Here is a 25171-nt window from a genome sequence, read left to right on the forward strand (position 1 = left end):
TTAGCCATAATTCTCTCCACTCTCTTAACTACTCATATGCATGTCAACATCAACCAAGAATTAAAGGTGTTTAATATCTAGAGAAACCATTCTACTGCAGTTCAATTACTGTGTTATACTGCAAACCCCTCTAACAGTTTCATTGTAACAAAAATACAGCGTATCAATGCCACATGACCAAACAGTTACAGCAGCAATGCTGTACTACATTCAGCACTATCTTCTCTTTGATAATTCTTAAGACACCAAACTAAAAAAAAATCATGTCATAATATGTTCACACAACATTCTTGGGTACAAAGCCATATATAACAAGACCCCCTGAAAAAAAAAAATGGGTGATGTGGTATTACATACTAAAATGCAATACATTTAATATGCTCAATTACCAAACCCACCAGAATTACTGAGGTAACTACTTCCTAGTAGATCAAATAAGAACCCACATAATAACCTCAAAAAACAATCACTGATTGGATGATTCTACTCATCCTGTTCACTAAACAAAAAATAATCTTATCCGGACTCCACAATAAAGCCTGAAAACAACTTGACACTCACAAGACATTTGCCATGAGAAGCAAAACTTGTACTCAAAGCATCAACACAGATATAAACCTCTTAAGCAAAATTCAAAATTTCTATACATACCATAATGCAAGTTTTCTCTACAAAACAAAAATCTTAAGAAAACTTACAAAAAATGGAACACGGCTGACCAAAATCATATTTAGATTCACTGACAAAAAAAAAAAACGACTATAAAACAGTATAGGATAGGCCTAATCATGGTATTGTGCCTTTTTGTTATTTATCTCTAAAGGCTTCTGAGAGCTTTCCTACTCTCGCACCTCAGCCCTGGGCAAGTATTGCCTGATCAACCAGGTTGTTAATGTTGGAGGCCCACTGACCCACATATCTACTACAGCCTGGATGACCTGGTACTTGGCAGAGGTACAAGTTCTATTTTATCTTGAAAATGTCTACACATGTTCTGGGAATGCTTCTGATATCTTGTGGTAGTATGTTAGTCTGGGTCCACAGATGTTGATACAATGTCCTCTTATTGCGCCCACATTATTTTAACAAAAACTAAGCACTAAACCACCAAGGTCAACCCTATTGTGCCCACAGTCCTCCATTTTTTTTTTTTACACCTTCTCCCATCTCTCCAGTATGTCATGGCAATGTGCAGATTTAGCATCAGACCCTCAAGCACCTTTCATGTATAGTACATTATAATGTATCTCTCTCTCCTCTGCACCACTGAATGCATATTTAGGACTTTGAGGCATCCCTGGTAATTTAAATGCTTTCTCTATGTGAGCCATAAATGATCTGTTCCAACTCTGATATCTCTTCTGCCCCAACAGTAGTAGTCAATGCTGAACAATATGCCTAACTAGAAAGCACAAGTAATTTGAAAAGTGTCACCAACACAATATTTCCCTTGTTTTATAAAAGTCCTCATTCTTAATCCCATCATTTTCCTAGCTTTTGTGATATTTGCCTTATGTTCTTTAGATCAGCTGACATTATTACATCCAGATCTCCTACATGTTCCTTTCATTCTTTTTGATGTTCTTATATTTTGTATACTTATCTAAAGTAGTTGGAACTTGCCACTATTGAACATGTTATTCTCCACTGTCCACTGAAGACTTTGCATATATCTTGTTGCAATTCTTTTGTGTTCTCGACCGAGATGAGTGCTTTATCCATGTCTGCTATGAAGATATGAAACAGCAAAGATGCTAGGACTGCTAATTCTGGGTTTTGCTTTGTTAACTACTATTCTTTGTAGTGCTGGCTGAAGTACTATCCGTAGCAGCTGAGGTACTGGTGGTGGTGGTGGCAGCTGAGGTGCTGGCTGTGGTGGCTGAAACACTGGCTGTGGTGGCTGAGGTGTTGGCTGGTTGTGGTGGCTGAGGTGCTGGCTGTGATGGCTGAGATACTGGCTGTGGTGGCTGAAGCACTGGATGCGGTGGCCATGGTGGCTGAGATGCTGGCTGAAGTGATGGCTGTGGTAGCTGAAGCATTGGCTGTGCTGCTGGCGGTAGCGTTGAGTATGGTAGCTGTAGTGGCTGGGGTGCAGGCTGTACTGGCTATGGTACTGGCTGTATTGGCCGAGGTACTGGCCAATACAGCCAGTTATGGTGGCTGTAGTGGCTGAGGTGCTGAGACGCTGGTTAAAGCACTGGCCATGGTGACCAGTGGTGGCTGTGGTGGAGGATGAGTTGTTAGCTAAAGTACCAGACATGGTGGCTAAAGCAATGGCTGTGGTGGCTGGGGTGCTGGTTGTGGTGGCTGAGGTGCTGGCTATGGTTGCTAAGATGAGTAGCTAAAATGTTGGCCAAGGAAGTGGCAGAGGTGTTGGCTGGCACTGTAACATCATATGCTGAAGACAACAAAATCTCTACAAGTAGCATCCATTGAAGATGCAGCTAATCTTCAGGCAGATATAAATCAAATCTTCCAGTGGGCCTCAGACAACAATATTGTGTTAAACAAGGACAATTTTCAATTGCTATGCTATTTAATCCTATGAGGCTGCAAGCCGTAGCTCTACGTCATGAGCTCAGCGAACTCAGATAAGCTGTGAGCAGTAAATTTGGGTCTAGATATGAGAGAATGCATCTATGTGGTAAGTGTGCACCATATAAAACAAATCCTGCAACATGCAGTGCACGTGAAAAAAAATTACTGTTTTTGGATTAAAACACCGACTTTGGTGTGTATTTTCGTATGTTTTTTATGGTTGTATCTGTGGTTTCTTGGTCTTATCTGATAGAATGGTAGATATATTACAGATTTTGATTGGTTTTAGTATTGAAAATAGCTTGAAGTTGAGCTCAAAGTAGCAGAAATGTTCGATTTTGCCGATGTTCAAGAGCAAACAAATGACGTCACGTGTCAATACACGTCAACTGGTGAGTCTAATATATCTTCACAAATGTGCTGATGTTATTCATACAATTACAGTATTACAATACTGGATAACAGTAAATATTCTATTTTTTGGTGTGAATAAAAATTCTAAGTAAATAAAAAATCAAAATGGAATTCATCTGCAAAACCTGGAAACATAACTAATAAACAGAGGAAATACTATTGTAGTGCTAGGAATGCCTGCATTGTTTATTCTGGACCCTATTTTGAAATTGGAATATTTTGAACTGTGTGTAAAATCGGCCAAATTACCAATTTCTGATCACTTCATTAGGTAGATGAAATGGCAGTTTCTTGAGATCAATCAATAAAATAAAAGTAATATTAGTGAAATAGCTAAGAATTTGGCCAACTGGATTAATGGAATTGGCCTACAATAGAAGTCCAAGTAGACAAAATCGCCAATGCGTAAATATCGCTGATGCAGTAAAATTCGCAATAGTGTAATTTTGTCAGTCTTCCATCAAATTTTGTATTTTTTGTTTTATTACCTTCAGAAAAAGATTCTCTACTATTTCAAAAGAAAAAATTATTTTTTTTTTTTTTTGAAAACTCTTGGACCCTCAAAGGGGTTAAGAATAGAGGAAATAAAGACTAACAGAATATGGGACAAACTCGAATCATAAGAAGTACCACGTGCAAGATTTAGGAGTAATGATATCGGAAGATCTCACATTCAAGGATCACAACAATTGTAATAAAGTTGGTAGAATTACCGACAATATGTAAAGTAAAAGGACACAAGTGCAACTAATGTGACATTTATTGTGGCAACATTTCGCTCTCCAGGAGCTTTATCAAGCCATTACAAACAATACATGGACACAGAGGGTATATAAAGGCTCTGAGTGAGGTGCAATACTAGTGAGGTACCATTTCGATGTTCACTAGTGGTAGTAGTAGTAGTAACAAAAATAATACAATATGGAAGAGCAAATAATTCGTACATGAGTAAAAGGATATAAAAGCTATTACTTGGGTAATAGCTTTTATATCCTTTTACTCATGTACGAATTATTTGCTCTTCCATATTGTATTATTTTTGTTACTACTACTACTACCACTAAGCTATTACTTGGGTAATAGCTTTTATATCCTTTTACTCATGTACGAATTATTTGCTCTTCCATATTGTATTATTTTTGTTACTACTACTACTACCACTAGTGAACATCGAAATGGTACCTCACTAGTATTGCACCTCACTCAGAGCCTTTATATACCCTCTGTGTCCATGTATTGTTTGTAATGGCTTGATAAAGCTCCTGGAGAGCGAAACGTTGCCACAATAAATGTCACATTAGTTGCACTTGTGTCCTTTTACTAGATCACAACAATGTTGCCTTGCTACCATAAAGAAACTGATAAGCTGGATAACTAGAATTTTCAAGAGAAGATATGCTGAGCCAATCACTTTTCAAGTCACTTGTTCTCTCCAGGTTAGAATACTACTGTATGCTGACAGCCCCCTTTAAGGCAGGTAAGGTAGCTGAGATGGAAAACATACAGAGAACTTTCACTGCTCATATACTCTTAATCAAATATATGAACAACTGGGAATGCTCAAGTCTTTTCAACTGTATTCCTTGGAATACAGGCAAGAAAGGTACACAAGTCACAAAATCATAATAACACAATTTTAAATAAATTACAGAACAAGTAGGGCTCAAATCCAGTCAGCACTGCTAACCCCTCTATAGTGTGTAGAAATATACTAGTTGGTTGAATCCTATTAGAGCCAGCTGGTCCAGTAGTTTGCACACTGGCCTCAGCTTTAGCACTGCTTGCCGTGGGTTCAAGCCCCACCTGTTTTGCGACTTGAAAGGTACATAATAATATACACCTAAAAAATCTTAGAAGGAATGAGCACTGAAATCACTTAATTTGACAAGAGATTTGTCAGATGGTGCAAAATACCTCTGTTAAAAACCAGGGGCACAATGAGTAAACTAACAGAGCTCAATGAGTGTTAGAGGTCCTCAACTCTTGAATGCCTTCCCTCTGTGCATAAGGGGAATTACCAACAACCCCCTGGCAGTCTTCAAGAGGAAATGGGATGAAGTTCCTCAACTCAGCACCTAACCAGCCAGGTTGTGGCTTGTACACTGGACTGGGACTGGTCCGTAGAAACAGCCTGGTTGATCAGATCTTGATCCTCCAGGTCTGATCTGGGACTAGGCCATGGTAGCCATTAAACCCTGGGAACATCCTCCAGGTATCCTTCATGTCCTGACTAAAGCATTAGATGTGGTTGCTGAAATGCCAGCTGCAGTAGCTAAAATGATGGCTGTGGTGACTGAGGTGATGGCTGCTCACTGTAGTATACTTTAATTCATATGCTCATAAAGTCACTGAAATTTCACTTCAATTTCAAACTAAATTCTTCCTCTTAGGAATATAATTCAAAAGTGTATGTAAATACAGAGAATCACATTCAATGGAGAGGGAAAATTCAACACATTTGCAACCAGGTGGAACCAAAATGCCGGCTCATTTAAAATACACACCAGAGGGCTACTATGTGCATATATGGTAACTGCACCAACAATAACAAACCAATTTTTTTTTTACCTACAAGTTCACCAATTCAATGTACAAAATAATTGTGTACCTTCCTCCACTTTTAATTTACTTTCATCAATATTTGTGTGTTATATTCATTAAGATTAGTTTAACTTCATATCCTTAATGTCTTTATAAACATTCTGTACAAAAAAAATTAATTATGCTTTACTAGTCCAATTGTTTTATTTTTAACTTGCCTGAAATACTCTGCATAACCTGGTTTTTTTTTTTCACACACTGGTTGTCTCCCACCGAGGCAGGATGACCCGATAAAGAAACTTTCACCACAATTGATACTATTACTGTTTTGCCAGACAGGTACGGATATGACTGTTTAGATATCACTCTAAACAGCAGCAAATATCCCAAACCTATATACCTTATTAATTTTTAGTAAATATTAATCTTTTTATAATGGCCAGTTAATGCCAAGGTAGGGTGACCCAAAGAAACTTAATTCTCCATCATTAATTCAGAAGTGTGCTGATGTTACAATTCAAATTATCGTCTGCCTGTAACATTTAAACCCCTCCTTCAGAGTGCAGGCACTTTCCCTTTCTACCTCCAGGACTCTTGAGTCCAGCTAACCAGTTTCCCTGAATTCCTTCATTAAAATTGCCTTGATTACCCTCTAACAGCACATCCATTAAAAAAACTCGTCTCCATTATCTCTAACATCTGAGTACTGAAGGTGGGAAGTAGTACAATGCCTCCATTTTAAAGGAGGGGGTTGGGATATTTGCTGTTTGGAGTGACACCTTAACTGTCATATCTGAGTGCCTCTGCAAAGACAGTGATTATATGTGAATAATGGTGAGTGTTGAATGATAGTGAAAGTGTGTTTCTTATTTGGGCCACCCTGCCCCGGTGGAAGATAGCCAGCATGTTGAAAAAACTTACACAAACACTAATCCCCTCCCCCCACCCACCCTGTCTGCCTCATGCTCTACCATTGGTCAAGCTAACAAGTTTATAAATTCCTTGTGGGCAACATTAATTTATTCCAGCAAAGGTCATGCACCAAATTTCTACCAATCTGTATTATATTTGTGTGCAATTTAATACTGGTAATGCAGTATGCACATGCATGATTAAGCCTGAGTGAGAGAGTACATTAGAAAGACAAATTTGTTCTTTTGCTCACAAAAAGTAAATTTTACAATGTCAGGTAGAGCTCATATGTTATCTAGCAAGCCTTGTAGTGATCCGCATATAAAGTTTTAGTATAACGATTAAAAACGAAAAACTGCTTAAATTGAAAAACTTAAGCTTGCACGGAGATAGGACAACAATCAGTTTTGGCACATACACGTGTACAGATCCTGAGCATGATCACATTAGCTACATCAAGTTCTTATAATGACAAATGATACAATTAACTTCATGAAATATGTAGGCCAGGGACCACTGAAACTCCCCAAGTGAAAATAGCTCTTAATCATCAGTAATAAAATTTTCCCAATATTTGCAACTGCCTCCTTTCTATTTTGCACAATCAACAGATATCGTAGCTTGTGGGTAAAGCAGTCTCGTCTTATGCGATCAATGGGACCTTTCCCTAGGGTTTATAAACTTGGCATGTTCAGAACAAAACATTTGCTTCCTTTAAGTCTTCGTCAGGAATGTCCATAGTAGTTATGCCATCACCACACATCCTGACACTGCTGCTGCTCAGAAGGTAGCCCAACAGCCTTCAAAACATTTGATAAAAATGAAGTTGACTGCTAAAAATGCACTCCAGGATCATTCATTAGCCATCTTCATATAGAAGGTACTAGTTTCATGTGAATACCTTAGCTACCTCATTAAGGTAATTCCCAACCTGAAAATGACTCTCACCTTAGAAACACAAGTTTGGTAGCATCAGTTATACTGGAATCTTCACCGTAAGAGCCAAAAGATCTTTTATTTTTTGTACATCTTTTGAATAATTCAGGTTGCTCTTAATTCTATTACTGCAAACATAAGCAACTGCTCCTCTTTTGGCTTGTGATCATAGTATAGAAGGATACCCACAGCTGAACTTGATTTCTTGCATTTAACTTTCACAATCTCCCCCCCCCCCCTTCTTTTTTTAAGACCTCACAGAACATTAACATCAAAACAAATGACATATGGTAGATGTTCATTTTTTTCCCACCAGATTAGCATTCAGTGTGTTCAACATGTGTACTACATCATTAATTCTATGTTGGAAGTGATATTAGGTGAGCATGCACACACCCAAGAAAAATTATAGTAGTGTATATATGACTAGTACACCCCATTCAAAGAGCTAGAATGGGTTCCTAGGAGAACAGAACATTTTGATATAGTTAACAAATGCAGGCACTACTTTCACTGGTTTAAAATTATTTTGCAGTTTTTAACAAGTAAATTGAAATTTAGGTCTCTTCCAAAATTTTATTTAGTGTAAAACTTTCTCTTAAGAGAAATGGAAACAAATCCATTTCTTGCACTAGGCATTTAAACAATTAAAATCCAATTTAATATTTCCAAAACCTTAAAATATTAAAAACTAAATTTGTTATTATGCACATTGAACATCACACACTGCCTTCAGAGATGAGTTATGCACTGTACATCTTTCATACCTTAAACTGTATAAACAATTTTTAATTGAAGTTTGCAAGCAAATTAATGCAGTCCCTTAAATTTTATTAATAGTACCATACTCTCCTTCCCCAAAAAGAATATTTCTATGAAATTACTCAACAAAATTCATCCAAATATAAAAGCCCACCCCTCAAATATTCCTATTAGACATACCAGATGGAAAAAACAATTACTTTCATTTTCAAAAACATTGATATTGCTTTTTATATAAAAATATTAAGGGGATGAACAAAGACAAATAACTACAGTGCACTGGCGTGTATTGATTAACACGAAATGCTCCAAAAGACAACTAAGTGTACTGAGAAAGCCTCGAGCACTTTAATATCTAACTGAAAGTGTGCATTTTTAACAGTGATTTCCTATGTTTATTCACAGTCATGGAAGATGCACATCACATGCAATGTCTATAGACATATCTAGAATTTTAATACATAATCAAATTAATTATAATTTCCAGAATTCTAATTTGTAGAACTTTTACTAAGTCTCTTAACAGACATATCAAAAGTAATCTACAGAAAATGTTCAAACAGACTTAAAAGATATGAATGAAAGGGTACACAAAGGTAATATAATTTAAATATCCAGAAAACTGTACGATATTTAACCGTTTTCTGCCCAGTAAAAGTCAACAATCAAGACGCCAATGAACACCCCAGAAAAAAAAAAATGGAGAAGCATGAATACAGAGTTAAAAAGCTTAAATTTGGGTTCCTATAAAAGACTTAAAGTATACTTCCTGGTACCCCTAATTATTTTATTGCTGCCACTTTTTTTTAAACTATGAAATTACTGCAATAGACACTGCCATAGATAATGATATACTGCCAAAGTTGCACTTTTGTAGATATGATCTATGAGATAAAAATCCCTCACATTTTTTTTCAATGGCCAACTACAGTACAAATGCTACAATGTCTATTACAGTAAAACATATGTACAAATTTAGAAATTAATAGAAAAAAAAAAAGCCTAGTCATAATCTATAAAAATGTGAACTGCACCTTTGAAAAAAAAAAATCTGAACTACCATTTTTTTTAAATGCCAACAGTGAAGTATTGTGGGATGTAAATGACTCCTCAGATACTGTACTCTAATTTATGTTGATTTAAAACTCTTAACTGGTTCTCTGCTGCAATTCAGCAACAAAACAATTATGTCAATGTTTGTCCAAATAGCACACACCTCAGATTAAAATTTTATTGGCTATATCATACAAAGCATACAAGAATGTATTGATAAAAAAGACAGTATATTAATTAAATATTCCACACAAGTGTAAAACTTCCTAATAATATCTGTCAATCACTGACTGTAAGGACTATATGATAGTGTAAAAAGTTCATAAAGTTGCAAATAGAAGAACCTCCATAATTCTGCACAATGGACAGCCACTTACTAAATCTCCACTGTGGAAAATTATAGTGGTATAGTGCTACAAGTATGCAAGGAAAATCAAATGACACTAGCAATCCCAAGTAAATCAAAACTACATAATGAATGGATTGTTACTATATATATATAAAAGAATTTTTAAATATATTATATATATTATATGAGGACAGTTTCATACCATCCTACACATGTGTAGCTGAAAATGCAGGACCAGCAAACAGCAATATTATAGTGATAAAGGTAGGACCAGCCAAACCCCATTAAGGTCCATTGGCTGAAATCCCCCTCTTCAGGCGAATCATCCACTTTATAAACTAGACAAATAGGTGTTACCCGGCAGGAGGTAAAGAAAGTTGCACAGATGATCCACTATTACATACGTTCATCAGGTTTGACGGGTTGGATAGGAGTAGTGCCGTTGATTCCTTGTTCTCCCTGCAATAACAAAATATAAACAATATTAACAAAACTCTGTTGAATATACCTGGTAAAGTGTATGGTAGAGTTATTATCGAAAGAATTAAGAGTAAGACAGAAAGCAGGATAGCAGATGACCAAGGAGGCTTTAGGAAAGGTAGGGGGTGTGTAGACCAAGTGTTGGCAGTGAAACATATAGGTGAAATGTATTTAAGTAAGGGTAAAGAGGTTTTTGTGGCATTTATGGATTTGGAAAAATGTATGATATGGTGGATAGGGGCACAATGTGGCAGATGTTGCAAATGTATGCAATAGGAGGTAGGTTATTGAAAGCTGTGAAGAGTCTTCACGAGGATAGCGAGGCTCAGGTTAGAGTATGTAGGCGAGAGGGAGATTATTTCCTAGTAAAAGTAGGCCTTAGACAGGGATGTGTTATGCCACCATGGTTGTTTAACATCTTTATAGATGGAGTTGTAAGAGAAGTGAATGCTCAGGTGTTGGCAAGAGGTGGGAGGTTAAAAGATCAAGAATAACACATAATGGGAGTTGTCACAGTTGCTCTCTGCTGATTACACTGTGCTTTTGGGAGATTCTGAAGAGAAGTTGCAGAGGTTGGTTGATAAGTTTGCAAGGGTATGTAAAAGAAGGAAATTAAATATAGGAAAGAGTAAGGTGATGAGGATAGCAAAAAAATTAGGTAATGGAAGATTGGATATCAAATTTGAGGGAGAGTATGGAGGAGGTGAATGTATTCAGATATTTGGGAGTGGAAGTGTCAGAGGATGGGTCTATGAAAGATTAGGTAAATCATAGATCTGACGAGGGCAAAAAGGTGCACCAAGTGGTGCACTAAGGAGTTTGTAGAGACAAAAGAACTTTATCCATGAAAGCAGAGAAGGGAGTGTACGAGAGTATAGTTATACCACTGCTCATGTATGGGTGCGAGGCATGGGTTGTGAATGTTGCAACAAGGAGAAGGCTGGAGGCATTGGAGATGTCATGTCTGAGGGCAATGTGTGGTGTGAATATAATGCAGAGAATCCATAGTTTGGAGATTAGGAGATGTGGAATTACCAAAACTATTATCCAGAGGGCTGAGGAAGGGTTATTGAGATGGTCTGGACACACAGAGAGGATGGAACAGAATAGAATGACTTCGAGTGTATAAATCTGTAGTGGAGGGAAGGCAGGGTAGGGGTCAGCGTAGGAAAGGTTGGAGGGAGTGGTAAAAGAGGTTTTGTGTGTACGGAGCTTGGACTTCCAGCAAGGGTGCATGAGCGTGTTAAATAGGAGTACATGGAGACAAATGGTTTTTAGGACTTGACGTGCTGTTGGAGTGTAAGCAAGGCAACATTCGGGGAAACCGGCAAGCCGGACTTGATTCCTAGAGATGGGAAGTACAGTGCCGGCACTCTGAAGGAGGGATGTTAATGCTGCAGTTTTATAACTGTAGTGTAAGCATGCCTCTAGCAAGACAGTAATGGAGTGAATGATAATGAGAGTTTTTCTTCTTCAGGCCACCCTGCCTTGGTGGGAAACAGCCGATGTGTTAATAAAAAAACAAAAAATTGAACAAAACTGAACACTATACTACAAGAGTAAACAATGTAGTAGCCCAGTCACTAGCAATGGGAACTTACCAAAATTTTTGCCAATACTGATATTCAATTTTGGACTCTTACTGATGCCATCGAAATTGGCCGACGCTGATACACAATTTTAGGCCAATACAATACCATTAAAGCCAACCTACACCTTCAATGCCAATACTTTAGTACATTTTCACTATTATTTATAAGCCCCTCCCCGCCTACGGAGTTCAGACACTGTACTTCCCACCTCCAGGATTCAAGTCCAAACAACCAGTTTCTCTGAATCCCTTCACATAATGTTACCTTGCTCATACTCAAACAGCTTATCAGGTCACAAAAAAATATTTGCCTCCATTAACTCCCATCTAACACACTCACACATGCCTGCTGGATGGCCATGCCCCTTGCACATAAAACAACCTTGACCCTCTCCCTTCAATATGAAATATTATATACAAAAGGTGGGGTTGAAGTGGTTTGGTCATTTAGAGAGGATGGAGCAAAACAGGATGACTTGAGAGGTGTATAAATCTGTAGTGGAGGGAAGGCAGGGTTGGGGTCATCCTAGGAAAGGATGCAGGGAGGGGGGTAAAGGAGGTTTTGTGTACAAGGGGCTTGGACATACAGCAGGCATGTGTAAGCATTTTAAATAGGAGTGGAGACAAATGATTTCTGGGACCCGAAGAGCTGTTGGAGTGTGAGCAGGGTAATATTTTGTGAAGGGATTCAGGGTAACCAGTTAGCTAGACATTAATCCTGGAAAGTGGGAGTACAGTGCCTGCACTAAAAAAAAAAAGAGGGTTTGGGATATTTGCTGTCCAAAGGGACATCTAAACTGTTGTATCCGTACGCCTCTGGCAAGACAGTGAAAGTGAATGACTGACACTTTTTTCAGGTCACCCATCCTCGGTAGGAAACAGCCATTGTTAAAAAAATATATATAATAATAAAACAGAATAAAAATAATTAATAATAATAATACCTTGGGATATTGTTACTAAAGAGCTCCTGTTTTCATGGAATTCAGGAATACTCGCACAACACGCCATATGCGCACAACATTGATAAAGAAATACAGTGGACCCCCGGTTTACGATATTTTTTCATTCCAGAAGTATGTTCAGGTGCCAGTACTGACCGAATTTGTTCCCATAAGGAATATTGTGAATTAGATTAGTCCATTTCAGACCCCCAAACATACACATACAAACGCACTTACATAAATACACTTACATAATTGGTCGCATTGGGAGCTGATCGTAAACCAGGGGTCCACTGTACAAAAGTTTATATTCAAGAATGACAGTATGATCACCAGGATCACAAGCTCTAAGAAAGATGTTCTTTCAGCTGAGACTTCAAAATACGAACAGATTCCTGACTTGATTACAGACAATGACAACCTGTTGAACAATCTAAAAGCTATACAAAAGGTGCTTTCTACGAATTTTTTTTTCCTAGCAGCACGAGGTTAAATTGGTTTAAATGGGTTTGCAGTGATTGGCAAAAATATTCCCAATCCCAAGGTAAAAGTACGAGTATATCAGCAAGATACTCGAGATCACTAAACTTAGCACCCTTAAATCTTATTAATAAACAAGTCTAAAACCAATTTTTGCCTTGATTTAGATCCAGTGCAACTCATACAAATGGGGACTAGTGGGAGCCATAGTTGAGAGCAAAAATACCAGTCTAACAACACTATTCAGTACAGACTGAGGTCTTTTTAGCAAGTATGTAGTTAGGCAAACCCACAAACAATTTTAAAAATCAAGATCCCTCACTGAGCTCATAGGCTGCAAACTGACAGTATCATCCACAAGTGGCACCAAAATCTCCAATTTGTATTCCTATGAGGTTCCTTGAAAATCAAAATCTGTCTTGCCCAAGTTCACTTAGTTTCAATTCTCTATTTGCCATCCAAGTTTGAATAACCAGCTTAAGAGAATTAAAAGTTTAGCATCTTCCACATTTAGACTACAGATGCAGATTTTTGTAATAAACTTACCATGGCCTCTTCATCTGTAAAGGATCGATGGGAACTCTTGCAACAATCAATGAAGAATTCTTTGAAATCAGCGTCTTGTCATCAGTGTAAACTGAAAATGAAGTTTTACTATTAAATACCGCTTTTTACTTTTACATCATAATTATGCAAACAAAGCAGTAGATATGTGTAACAAAACATTAACATGGAGAACAAGATGGAAAGAAAGAGGGAAGGGGCAGAGGGTGCAAGAGGCAAGGTAGGAACAGGGTGCAAGCAAAAAATGGAGTAGGAAAGTAAGACAAGGAAAAAATTCCACAGGGCTTATTCATTGCTCTGCCTTTACACAACCTCTAAAATGAAAATTAACTTTGTACAAGGGTTTATTTAACCCTTAAACTGCCCAAATGTAGATCTATGTTATTTCAACATTTGAAAGTATGTAAAAAAAGTAGATTTTTTTTTTTTTTTTTTTTACATTTGAAAATGTGTAAAAAAAACTTTGATCTACTTTTGGAGCGCTATGCATGTGAAGGTAGATCTGCTTGAACAATTTAAGGGTTAAAACGAGCACAACGGCTTTCCCAAAAACTGTTCAAAAATCCCTTTTCTTCGTAGACCTTCTTTCTTGTGAATAAGAAACAGATTAGAGCAATATTTAATGAGACAATGACCTCTGAAACATAAAATGAGCCAAACTCTCAAACACAATGTACTGAAAGAACAGAATTTTCAATAATTTATAAATGCATGACTGGTAATAAATGATATTTAATTTTAGCAAGTCAGAGCTGCCAGAATGTGAAGGAATTTACATTACTATAGTCCTTACCACAAATTCGTGGGCTTTCTTATTTATTTGCAGACTGCAATTATCCATTTTTACACGGCTACTAGCAAACACATTCAACTCTCAAATGTTTTTTCTCGGTCAATGGCTTTCCCTTACTGCCAAATACCTCTATTCTAGTAAATACTTCCAAATCAATATTAACACTTTCACTATGGTGATTTTGCCAACTTTTAGTCCTATTTTTAAGTCATTCTTACCTCTTTCAGTAGTATCCTTTCCATGCTATCTAATGAGCACAAGGAACCACCCATTCAACCATTACAACTACCACATTTACACAAAATTAAAAATGCCTAACCACTTTGTCGTCTGTACCATAGTACTAAGAGTTTGAGATCACTGTCCATGCTGCAGTACTACTATACTACGAGCTCAGCTCACTCAGATAAGCTGTGAGCGGTAAATCTGGGCCTACACGAGAGAATGGGTCTATGTGGTAAGTGCACCACAAAATCCTGCAGCACCCAGTACACAAGAAAAACCTGCAACTGTGTTTTTGGTTTAAAACAGCAACTTTTTCATGTATTTTTGTATGGTTTTTATTGGAGTACTCTTCTCAGTTTCTTGGTCTCATGTGACAGAACGGAAGATATTTACAGAAACAGAGATGATTTTGATTGGTTTCAGGACTGAAAATACTGTGAAATTGAGCTCAAGGTAGTGGAGAGTAAACAAATCATGTCACTTGTCCAATACATGTCCAACTGGTAGGTCTAATATGCATTCACAAATGCCCTGATGTTATTTACACAATTATTACGATATTGCATAACAGTAAGCCTTCTGTTTTTTTGTGTGAATAAAAATTCAAAATGGAATTTGTGTGTAAAGCCTAGGAAAGTAACTAATGAACGGAGGAAATGTTATTTTATTGCCAAGAATACCTGCATTGTTTATTCTGGACCTTATTTCAAAATACAAATATTTTTAAATTTGTGTGAAACTGGCCAAATTACCAATTTCTTATCACTTGAGTGGGTAGTTGAAATCATCAATCGAGTGGTTTTTTTTTGTGCTCAATCGATAAAATGGAAGACAAACTAGCAAAATAGCTAAGAATTTGGTGGACTGGAAGATGTAATTGGCCTAAAATACGGTTCAAAGTAGGCAAAATCGCAAATGCGTAAACATCGCTGACACAGCAAAATTCATGAAAGCATAATTTCGTCACATTTCCATCATAATTCTTGGACAGTGAGAGCAATTCTCAGATCAAGGGTGTGGACAATGGAAGTGTTAAAAATAGAGTACAAAATAAACAATATACACATTCCAGTCACTAAAACATTTCCTCTGTTCATTAATCACATTCCTAGACTACTTCTACATTTCATTTGCCTTCCATTTTTAATTAATAATCACACAAATATAGAAGATTTACTCTATTTCCCAGATAATAAAATTAACCAGGAATGATTGGTCACAGCTTATGGCATCCCAATACTTGAATCAAGACTTCTTAAAAACCCATAAAACAGACTGAAGGTGGGGGTGGGGGGGATGCCTTACCCCTCAGAAAAAATCTGCAAATATTTAATATCTCCACTACTTTTGAGCCCAATTTCAAGTTACTTCCAGTCCTGAAACCAACCAAAATCATCAATATTTCAGGAGCATGTCTTCCATTCTATCAAATACAAAAAAAAAAAAAAAACCAGCTCTGTTCCTGCGTCAATAAATAGGTAATTATACACATTTCAAAATGGTTCTGTACCTCCCTAGAAAATTGCTCTTTACCAACTTACTACCTACTTACTGGACTGATATTTACTTTTTATAGCATGGACTATGAAGACGTGGAAAAAAGCTAAATAAAGACTACAAGGTTTGTATAAAATGTTCTGTCAAAGCCTACAAGGGGGTCAAATATTAAATGGTAATGCAGAAAAAAAAATGTGCTGCTACATTGTAAAGACTACTATAAATAAAGAGGCACAACCCACTCACCTTCTTTAGTTTCCGCATTAGTTATCTGCAAGTCATAGGGCTGTCCACGTCCAAGTCTCTTCTGCTGTATGATGGCCTCTTTTAGGTCCTCAAGACTAATGTGTACACCATCCACAGGGAGCGTATCATACTCCACTGCAGACTTGAATTTGTAGTGTACAGACATCCTGTAATAAATCAAGGTGTGTTATTAAAAGTACAATGCAAAAACTGCATTAACAATAATAATTCTGAGGTATTAAAATATGCATCTAGCAAATATTTCATTTTCAAGGCATTTCAATGTCTGCACTATGCTAATGTCGGCTATTAGAGTGTGAATCTGCTTCCCTTCAATTCTGAGAACACAGTAGGACCCCCGTATCCTTGGGGGATACTTTCCAAGGACCTGCTGTGAATACCGAAACCGCAGATAGTAGCAAACCCCATGTATAAGTCCTATACATTGATAAATTACATGCAATAAGTGGAGAATTATCACTTATTCACTGATGGGAAGCACTTCCACCATCACTACTTTTGCATTTTTGAGGTCATTATTAAGCAAAATTAAGTGTTATTTTCAGGCCATGGTAAACCACAGTTAACTGAAACCGTGGATACCAGACCCACAGATACAGGAGTCCTACTGTATTGGGTATGCACCAGGTTGCCAATCCAAAAGCCTTGGCCCTAATATGGTATATTTATACAGAAAAAGTGCCATCAAAGTCAAACTTTTTAACACAGGAGCATATAGACAGGAGTAAAACAAACCAAGTAAACCAAAACAAAAGGTCACAATTCATCAGTGAATGTTCTTATTCAGGTATTTAGGACAAAGTAGTACTGCCAGTCACACCAAGTTTCTGACACTTTTGAAAAGTACACATGTGGTGTATTCGACATCTGGAAGGTAAATAAAGAAGCTATTCTATTGCATATTATAATGATCAAAACCAGGAAGAGGATTATACAAAATGAGTTACCGTTACTAACACCATCAAAATTAGCAAATACCAGCCAATACCAGTAGCACCATAAATAACCAATACCCACCAATACTAACGCTTTCACCCAACCCTGATCGCAATGATAATAATAGAAAAAAATCTCGACCTATCCTCCCTATTTTGTAATGTTACCAGAAAATAATGCAAGAGAAGGGGTGCCTAACTAATCTATCTTGGCCAAAACCTAGCCCCAAGGACCCATGGGCCTACTGGCCCATGGGTCATTGGGCCTCAGTGGACCTGAATGAAGCTTCAAGAATGGTATACAATATCGACATGATGAAAACTGAGACACACGTGCAACATCTGGGTATCTTTATTGGCAAAACGTCTACAATAAATATGTGTCTGTTTTCATCAAGCTTAAAGTAAATTTAGGCAGAGTTACATAAGCACAATCATCATACAGCATAAATTACCTAGAATACCCCCCCCCCAGGAAAAAAAAATGACTCATTCCCAGTAGGGTCCCTAGAGCTATGTTACATTCCTTCTTACATGTTACTCCTGACGTTTTTGTGGCAATTTTCCTCATTTAGTATTTTGTATTATTTTATTCGTCTCAAAAAGCCTAATTTTCTGAGACATTAAAAGCTATAACTAAAATTTCCTCCTAAGTTCCACTGCAACATTGCTCATCTACAAGAACACTGCAAAACAAATAATATACTCATAAACAATGCAAAAAGGAGTTTATGGGAATTACTTTTCTGAAAACAAAATTGATATTATTATTATAATCAAGGGGAAGTGCTAAACCCGTAGGATTATACAGCGCCTGGGGGGGGGGATGTGGAAGGCATTCAGGCTTAATTCGGGGAACTGGAGCACAGATCCAATTCCCAAAATCAAGAGCCCCTCACCAACACCAAGGAACCTTCCCTGAGGGGAACAAAATTGATAAATATAAATATAATGATGAAAGTGGGCCACGTAGACAGCATCAGGCGCCGCAGCTTCCATCACCTCAAGACTCTCGTTTCCTCTCCTAGAACTCTTTGAATATTATATATGGCAGTACACAAGAGACAGACGAGTACCTGGTTGTTATAGTAGAGTGTTAAAGGCTGCTACATAACCCAACACAGCCAGAAATAAAGGAGGAAACACAAGATGGCGGCGGCGTCAACAATATCTCAGACTTGCTCCTTGACATCCACCACAACACCATCACTAATATTAACTTATACCTAACACACTCATTTATTATTGAAAAATAAATTAAACTAATTTTATTTTAATTAAATATCGACATTTGTAGGTAATCTGTGGGTGATAAAGTATAAATTAGAAGTAATATGGTGGATGTGAAGGAGACGAGGCACGGGGTCCACATTTCTATGAAATAATTTCATCATTAATTTTTTTTCAGGTTATTTAACCCACTACATCTGGCACATCAGGGCAGGGACTTGACGCTGGTGAAGTGCTCTTCATCCAGAGAATTAGAGCTACTCTTCCTTGGATGAATCAAATTGCCTCGCATGTCCCAAGGCGCTTTGTAACCCCTGCGAGTTTAGCGCTATTGTAGCAAATCAGATTAAGTAGGCTGATTTAGGTACAGGTACACATAAATACAATTTTCATACATAGTAACGTGTATAAATTACCTAGCAGAATAACCCCCAAAAAAGTCAGTGACATTTCCATTTAAGTCCTGAGTCATATCTGTGATAAATATTCGTTGTGAATGTTTCATAACTGTTCTTAATATTGTAAATGGTCTGGTAATACCCACAAACTGTGGAAAATGACACTTGTGTACAGTTCAGGACATTTATTAAATGAAACGTTTCTCTACGAGTGACTTTATCAATACTGATGAAACTACTCGTGGAGAAACGTTTTCTGTAATAAATGTCTTGAATTGTACACAAATGTTCTTTGCCACTGCACTTAATGTGTTTATATTCCTATATATACCATTGTCTTCTCTTGGTTAATATGAAAATGAGATTGGAAGATCATTGCACTAGGCCTACCGACCCATACTAGGCAGGTCTTCCTCAAACCCCAAGCTCTCTTAACAAAATATTTGTCCAACCCATTGCCAAGGCTACCTATATAACTCATGTTATGCAAGTCTCTCTCAAATCCAGCTCCTGTCACTCATGTCTTTATCCAGCTCATATTTGAAGCTACCCATCCACTCATCACTTTATTTCCAAACCATTACTTTCCTACATCCTTTCTGAACCTAACTTTATTCTTCGGCGGACACTCTCAAAACAATGTTTATATCTCTTATTTATGCTCATCATTGTATCTTTAACTTATCATGTCTTCCTTCATCCTACATCTTACAAGAGAATATACCACGAATACGCATAATTTCTGTATTCAATCCATCAAAATTGATGAATTGAACACATGGACTCTAGGCTAAAGGCCTATAGGCCCCCTCTGTAATTAGTATTTTACTACATGTAAACTACACAATAACCAAAATCTGTAAACCCCGCATTGTAATCCTTATAGAGAATAAACTTTGATTTGATTTGATCTGATTGATTTAATTACCTCAAACTCCTCAGTTTCCACCTTCTCTGCCTTCCTAACTTGTCACGATTGTGACCAGATCTACCTGGAGTTAATTACCTTAGTAACTTGCTCTGGACTCATTATGTACCTCTGTAATCTTCTGACTACTGCCCACAGGGCTGTATAGCCCTTGTGGCTTAGCGCTTCTTTTTTATTATAATAATAATAATACTGCCCACAGGATGGGTATGGGGTGTATAATAAACATATTAAACTAACTAACTCTGTATTTGGGAAGGCTCCAATCTGGGAAGTATCCCAATTCCTTGCACTGGGCTTGAATGCCTTCCAGTCCCCCCAGGCACTGCATTACCCCTTTGGGTTTAGTGCTTCCCCACAGATGTAATAATAATAGGGGAAAGGTACCTTGATGCTAATGAAGGGATCTTGAATCAAGGATTTAGAGCTATCCTTTTTCTTGGCTCCTTTAAGAGGAAGGGGCACTTTAATGCCAGTGAAAGATTTAATTCAAGGATTTAGAGCTGCTATTTTCCTTGGATCCTTCAAGGTATCTTGATGTCAGTGAAGGGCTCTTGATCCAGAGAACTGAAACTACTCTCCCTTTCCTGGTGTTGTAAGACCTTTGCAGGGTTAGTGCTTCCACCATGAATACGTATAATAATCTCCCTTGGCTCCTTGTAGATGGTATCTTGGTACCAGGCAAGAGCTCTTGATACAAGGAATTGGACATATCCTCCACTTCCTTGAAACAAACTTGAATTCCTCCCATCCCATTCTCCAGGCACAATATCTCTCTACCCTAAATGTTGTCAATGTAACTTAAATACCGCAGTAAACAGTTGCAGTGTCATGCATTCCAGGAATTGAACTGGGGTAAGAATTTACAAGTTCTGATACCATACTGCCATTCATGCTAATGCGTACTTCAATAAGATGGTACCAATTATATACTAGACTGGTAAATGACAGTAACAGTCACCAACTGACTCAATGAATAGCAATACACTTAGCTGGGTGAATATTGTTAGACCAGTGTGGTACAATGGATAATGGGCCAGCCTGTTAGTTTTAGGACTGACCTGCTAGTTTTAGGACTAGCCTGCTAGTTTTAGGACTAACCTGCTAGTTTTAGGACTAGCCTGCTAGTTTTAGGACTAGTGATGCACCATCCCCCCAATGAAAAGCAGGGGTGTCACTAGCACGTTAAGAGACCATACAATAAGTGTCAGGGGCCCGAGACTGTTCAACTGCCTCCCAGCACACATAAGGGGGATTACCAACAGACCCCTGGCAGTCTTCAAGCTGGCACTGGACAAGCACCTAAAGTCAGTTCCTGATCAGCCGGGCTGTGGCTCGTACGTTGGTTTGCATGCAGCCAGCAGCAACAGCCTGGTTGATCAGGGGCTGATCCACCAGGAGGCCTGGTCACAGACTGGGCCACAGGGGCATTGACCCCCGAAACTCTCTCCAGGTAAACTCCAGCCTGCTAGTTTTAGGACTAGCCTGCTAGATTTAGGACTAGCCTGCTAGTTTTAGGACTAGCCTGCTAGTTTTAGGACTAGCCTGCCACAAGTTTGAACCTTCCATTCGGTAAATTTGCAAATGTGTCATTATGATTTCACAAGTACAGTGGACCCCCGCATAACGATGGCATCACATAGCGATTTTTCCGCATACCGATTACTTTTATCGCAAAATTTTTGCCGCGCATACTGATTAAAAACCCGCTTACCGATTTTCGTCTGAGACGCGTCCAATGTGCCCTCAGCCAGCCTCACATGTGCCGGCCGTCCCATTGTTTACCAGCCAGCCTCCGCGGTAACATCCAAGCATACACTCGGAATATTTCGTATTATTACAGTGTTTTCGGTGCTGTTTCTGGAAAATAAGTGACCATGGGCCCCAAGAAAGCTTCTAGTGCCAACCCTGTGGTAAAAAGGGTGAGAATTAGTATGGAAATTAAGAAAGATTTTGAAGGGTTTGGGGCTAACCCTGAGAAGCCTATGCCAGTTGTGGAATCCATTGTGCCTACTTCAAAGATTAAGGAAATGTGTGCACAGTGGGTTGAACTGCAAACCTTTATAGATGAAAATCACCCTGACACAGCTGTTGCAAGCCGTGCTGTTGACTATTTCAATGACAATGTTGTGGCCCATTTTAGACAAATCGTAAAGGAACGGGAGGTACAGAGCTCTATGGACAGATTTGTTGTGCGACAGAGGTCCAGTGACTCTCAAGCTGGTCCTAGTGGCATTAAAAGAAGAAGGGAAGTAACCCCGGAAAAGGACTTGCTACCTCAAGTCGTAATGGAAGGGGATTCCCCTTCTAAACAGTAAGAAGATAATGCTCTCCCCTCCTCCCATCCCATCAATCATCACCAGATCTTCAATAAAAGTAAGTGTCATTTAATTGTGCATGCCTTTTTCAGTTTGTGTGTATTAAAATTAACATTTCATGTGGTAAAAAAAATTTTTTTTCATACTTTTGGGCGTCTTGCACGGATTAATTTGATTTCCATTATTTCTTATGGGGAAAATTCATTCGCATAACGATTATTTCGCATAACGATGAGACCTCTTGCACGGATTAAAATCGTTAACCGGGGGTCCACTGTATAGTACAGAGTGAACATAAGGATCATGCTAATATGAAGTTTCTTTAGTTACTTAGTACAGTTTATACAAGATACACTACATAGTTGTTCTGGAGTGTGAGCAAGGTAATATTTTGTGAAGGGGTTCAGGAAAAATGGTTAGCCGGATCAGCCGTGGAAGTGGGAAGTACAATGCCTGCACTCGAAAGGAGGGGTTTGGGATATTTGCAATTTAGAGGAACATCTAAATTGTCTTATCTGTGCTCCTCTGACAAGACAATGATAGTGTAAACAATGGTGAAAGTGTTTCTCTTTCGGGTCACCCTGCCTTGGTGAGAGATGGCCAGTATGTTAAAAAAAATCAATAAGCTCCTCAGCTGATAATGTCCTGAGTTGCTTTGCAATTTTTTTTATAAGTTTTAATCTCCAAAAGAGAATTGCTACTTTTTACAGCTACATGTAAATTCATGTGTACTTAAATGTGACAAAAGTATGCAGTGTCGCAAGCAGACATTTGCTTTGGCATTCATCAGATGTTGGACATGCCATGGGTAGGAGTTCATTGATGCCTGTTAACAACATGTGGAATATAAACATTACTCAGAATATTATATCACATAGGAATAAAGAATACTACAAGCATGTATAAAAATATATAGTGTTTATTTATTGATGGAGAATTATACAACGATAAGTGTGGGTAGTGATGCCTTAATATATAAATTTATAATAGGACCTTACAAATGTACTCCTAATGACCTAGAGCTTTATCTAAATTATAAATCAATACAGTCTGACTAGGCAAAAAGTGCTACATATTACTACATTAAGCTGGAAATTTCAAATGTTGCCAAAAACGTGCCCTATACGTTAACACTCAACACTTCTGCCCAAACATGAAGCCTGAAAATCTTCAGACTGCCTCAGCCAATTTAGCACGAAATATCCCAACATATTAACTTAAATCTAATCTAACTCCCCCAAAATAATTCTAGGCAAGCCATATCTGAAGAGCAATTACACTTTGCTTCACCTTTCTCAGGTGCCTCAAAATGAGTGAAGAGGAAGGCAGTAGTGCCCCCTGTTGATATAAAATAGGTTGCCAGTAAATGTAGTGTGTTATGTACATCTCCAAGGCAGATTCATTAATCAGAGGTACTTAGGTTATATTAAATGAGTAATATCATAAGAAAATCTTAGGTGCTTAGATTTTGAAGAAATACAATATCGAATAATGCTGGGTGTAAAGAAACCGAAAGGAAGGAAGGAATTGTAAAATTTCTGAAGAACTAGGACCAAAAGGCTGACAATGGAATGATAACCAAAACTAATAAAACCCAAACAGATATTCCAAAGGAAACAAAAACTCAATAAAAAGGGAGCAAAATTAAAAACAAGCAACCCACATAACATTCAAGACATCAACATAAATTAAAATAATACCAAGTTACCAACATAAATGCAATGTATGCACTGTGATAATGGCATGAAGATAACAAAAACTCAACAACAAAAAACAAAGAAAAAACATTAAAAACACATACCTTAAATAAAATTTAACAAATCTAAAATTAAAGAAATACCAAGTCACGAACATCAACATAATATATGCACTGTGATGATGGCTTGAAACTCTGAGGCAAAAATTAAACATTCCATTGGTAACTTCACACAATAAAAGTACGTACCTTTCAATATTTACTGCAAAGCCCAAGAAATCCTCAATTCACACTCTTTGTAAATATATGTACCTAATTCTTAAGGCATGAACAGCATTATGCTTAAGAAAGTTAGACTTACTCTGTACCCTTATTGGTACACAGCATAACAAGTCTGGCAGGGATTTCCCAATTAGTTTAAGAAAACAAATATTACTTTAGCTAATTAAAATACATAAACAGTATAAAGAGTAGATGTGCAAAATTAAATAATCTCCATGATAAAATACAGTACTGGATACTTCTGGAAATTCTATCTTTTCTTGATTATAATTAATAATAAAACAGTTTATAAATGAACAGTTGGCCTTTTTAAGAGCTTCCTTCCTTGGTACTGATGCCTCTTTAGCTCTCTGGCAGGAAAACCTGAAAAAAAAAAGGAAAATGATACTTTTATTAACATTAGAAATACAACACAAAATAGCAAACTTGTAATATTTTTGAAAGAATTATAGAGTAAGACACTGGTAATAATTTAGACAGTGAGATGGTTCAGATTATCTGAAAAAGTATGGGACCTATTTTCAACTCTCAGGAAGAATGTGTGTTGTAATGATGACATCATTTCCCACCACTGTGATCAAAGCTCCTAAACAAGGTTTGTTGTCTAGGTACATTATGATTTCATAAAAAAACAAATCACAATTATTTTCCCACACTATCTATCTCCCACTAAGGTAGGGTGGACTAAAGAAGGAAACTTTCACTGTCAAGCATTCCACAGCACTCATGCTAGACATGCACAGACATCACAATTCAGTGACCCTCCTAATTGTAACACCCTGAGGGCTGGCTGTGTGAAAAGTGATCACAAAGTTTGTTACTGATATAAAGTGATCTACCAACAGCTTGCTGTTTCACTAGTGGTTCAGAGATCTTCAACAAAGAAATGCCCTTTAGATTTTCCAAGAAATTTAACTAATTTCAAATAAGCTTAACCTGTTCAGGGTCTGTGCCGTAGATCTATGGCTTTACGTTGAGGGTCCAAACCGTAGATCTACGCCATGAGCTCACCTCACTCTGATAAGCTGTGAGCGGTAA

At 37.6% G+C, this 25171-nt stretch overlaps 2 protein-coding genes across 5 annotated transcripts in view; both read right to left on the minus strand.

Moving 5' to 3' along the window:
• The window catches only part of snama (something that sticks like glue), a 101333-nt gene extending 82842 nt beyond the window's left edge, over positions 1-18491 (minus strand). For all 3 annotated transcript variants that reach the window (XM_053785682.2, XM_053785681.2, XM_053785680.2), the window contains exons 1-4: positions 18358-18491; positions 16326-16492; positions 13547-13637; positions 9910-9964 (exon numbers count right to left, since the gene is read on the minus strand). In XM_053785682.2, coding sequence (XP_053641657.2) covers positions 9910-9964; positions 13547-13637; positions 16326-16491 — 312 coding nt within the window. In that variant the 5' untranslated portion in view covers position 16492; positions 18358-18491. The remainder of the gene's footprint in view (positions 1-9909; positions 9965-13546; positions 13638-16325; positions 16493-18357) is intronic.
• Positions 18492-23058: 4567 nt separating this feature from the next.
• LOC128695186 (coiled-coil domain-containing protein 39) overlaps positions 23059-25171 on the minus strand; it is a 32823-nt gene continuing 30710 nt past the window's right edge. For both annotated transcript variants that reach the window (XM_053785684.2, XM_053785685.2), the window contains exon 18: positions 23059-24496. In XM_053785684.2, the coding sequence (XP_053641659.1) occupies positions 24420-24496 (77 nt within the window). In that variant the 3' untranslated portion in view covers positions 23059-24419. The remainder of the gene's footprint in view (positions 24497-25171) is intronic.

The sequence above is a fragment of the Cherax quadricarinatus genome, chromosome 35 (assembly GCF_038502225.1).
Source record: "Cherax quadricarinatus isolate ZL_2023a chromosome 35, ASM3850222v1, whole genome shotgun sequence".
Taxonomy (NCBI): domain Eukaryota; kingdom Metazoa; phylum Arthropoda; class Malacostraca; order Decapoda; family Parastacidae; genus Cherax; species Cherax quadricarinatus.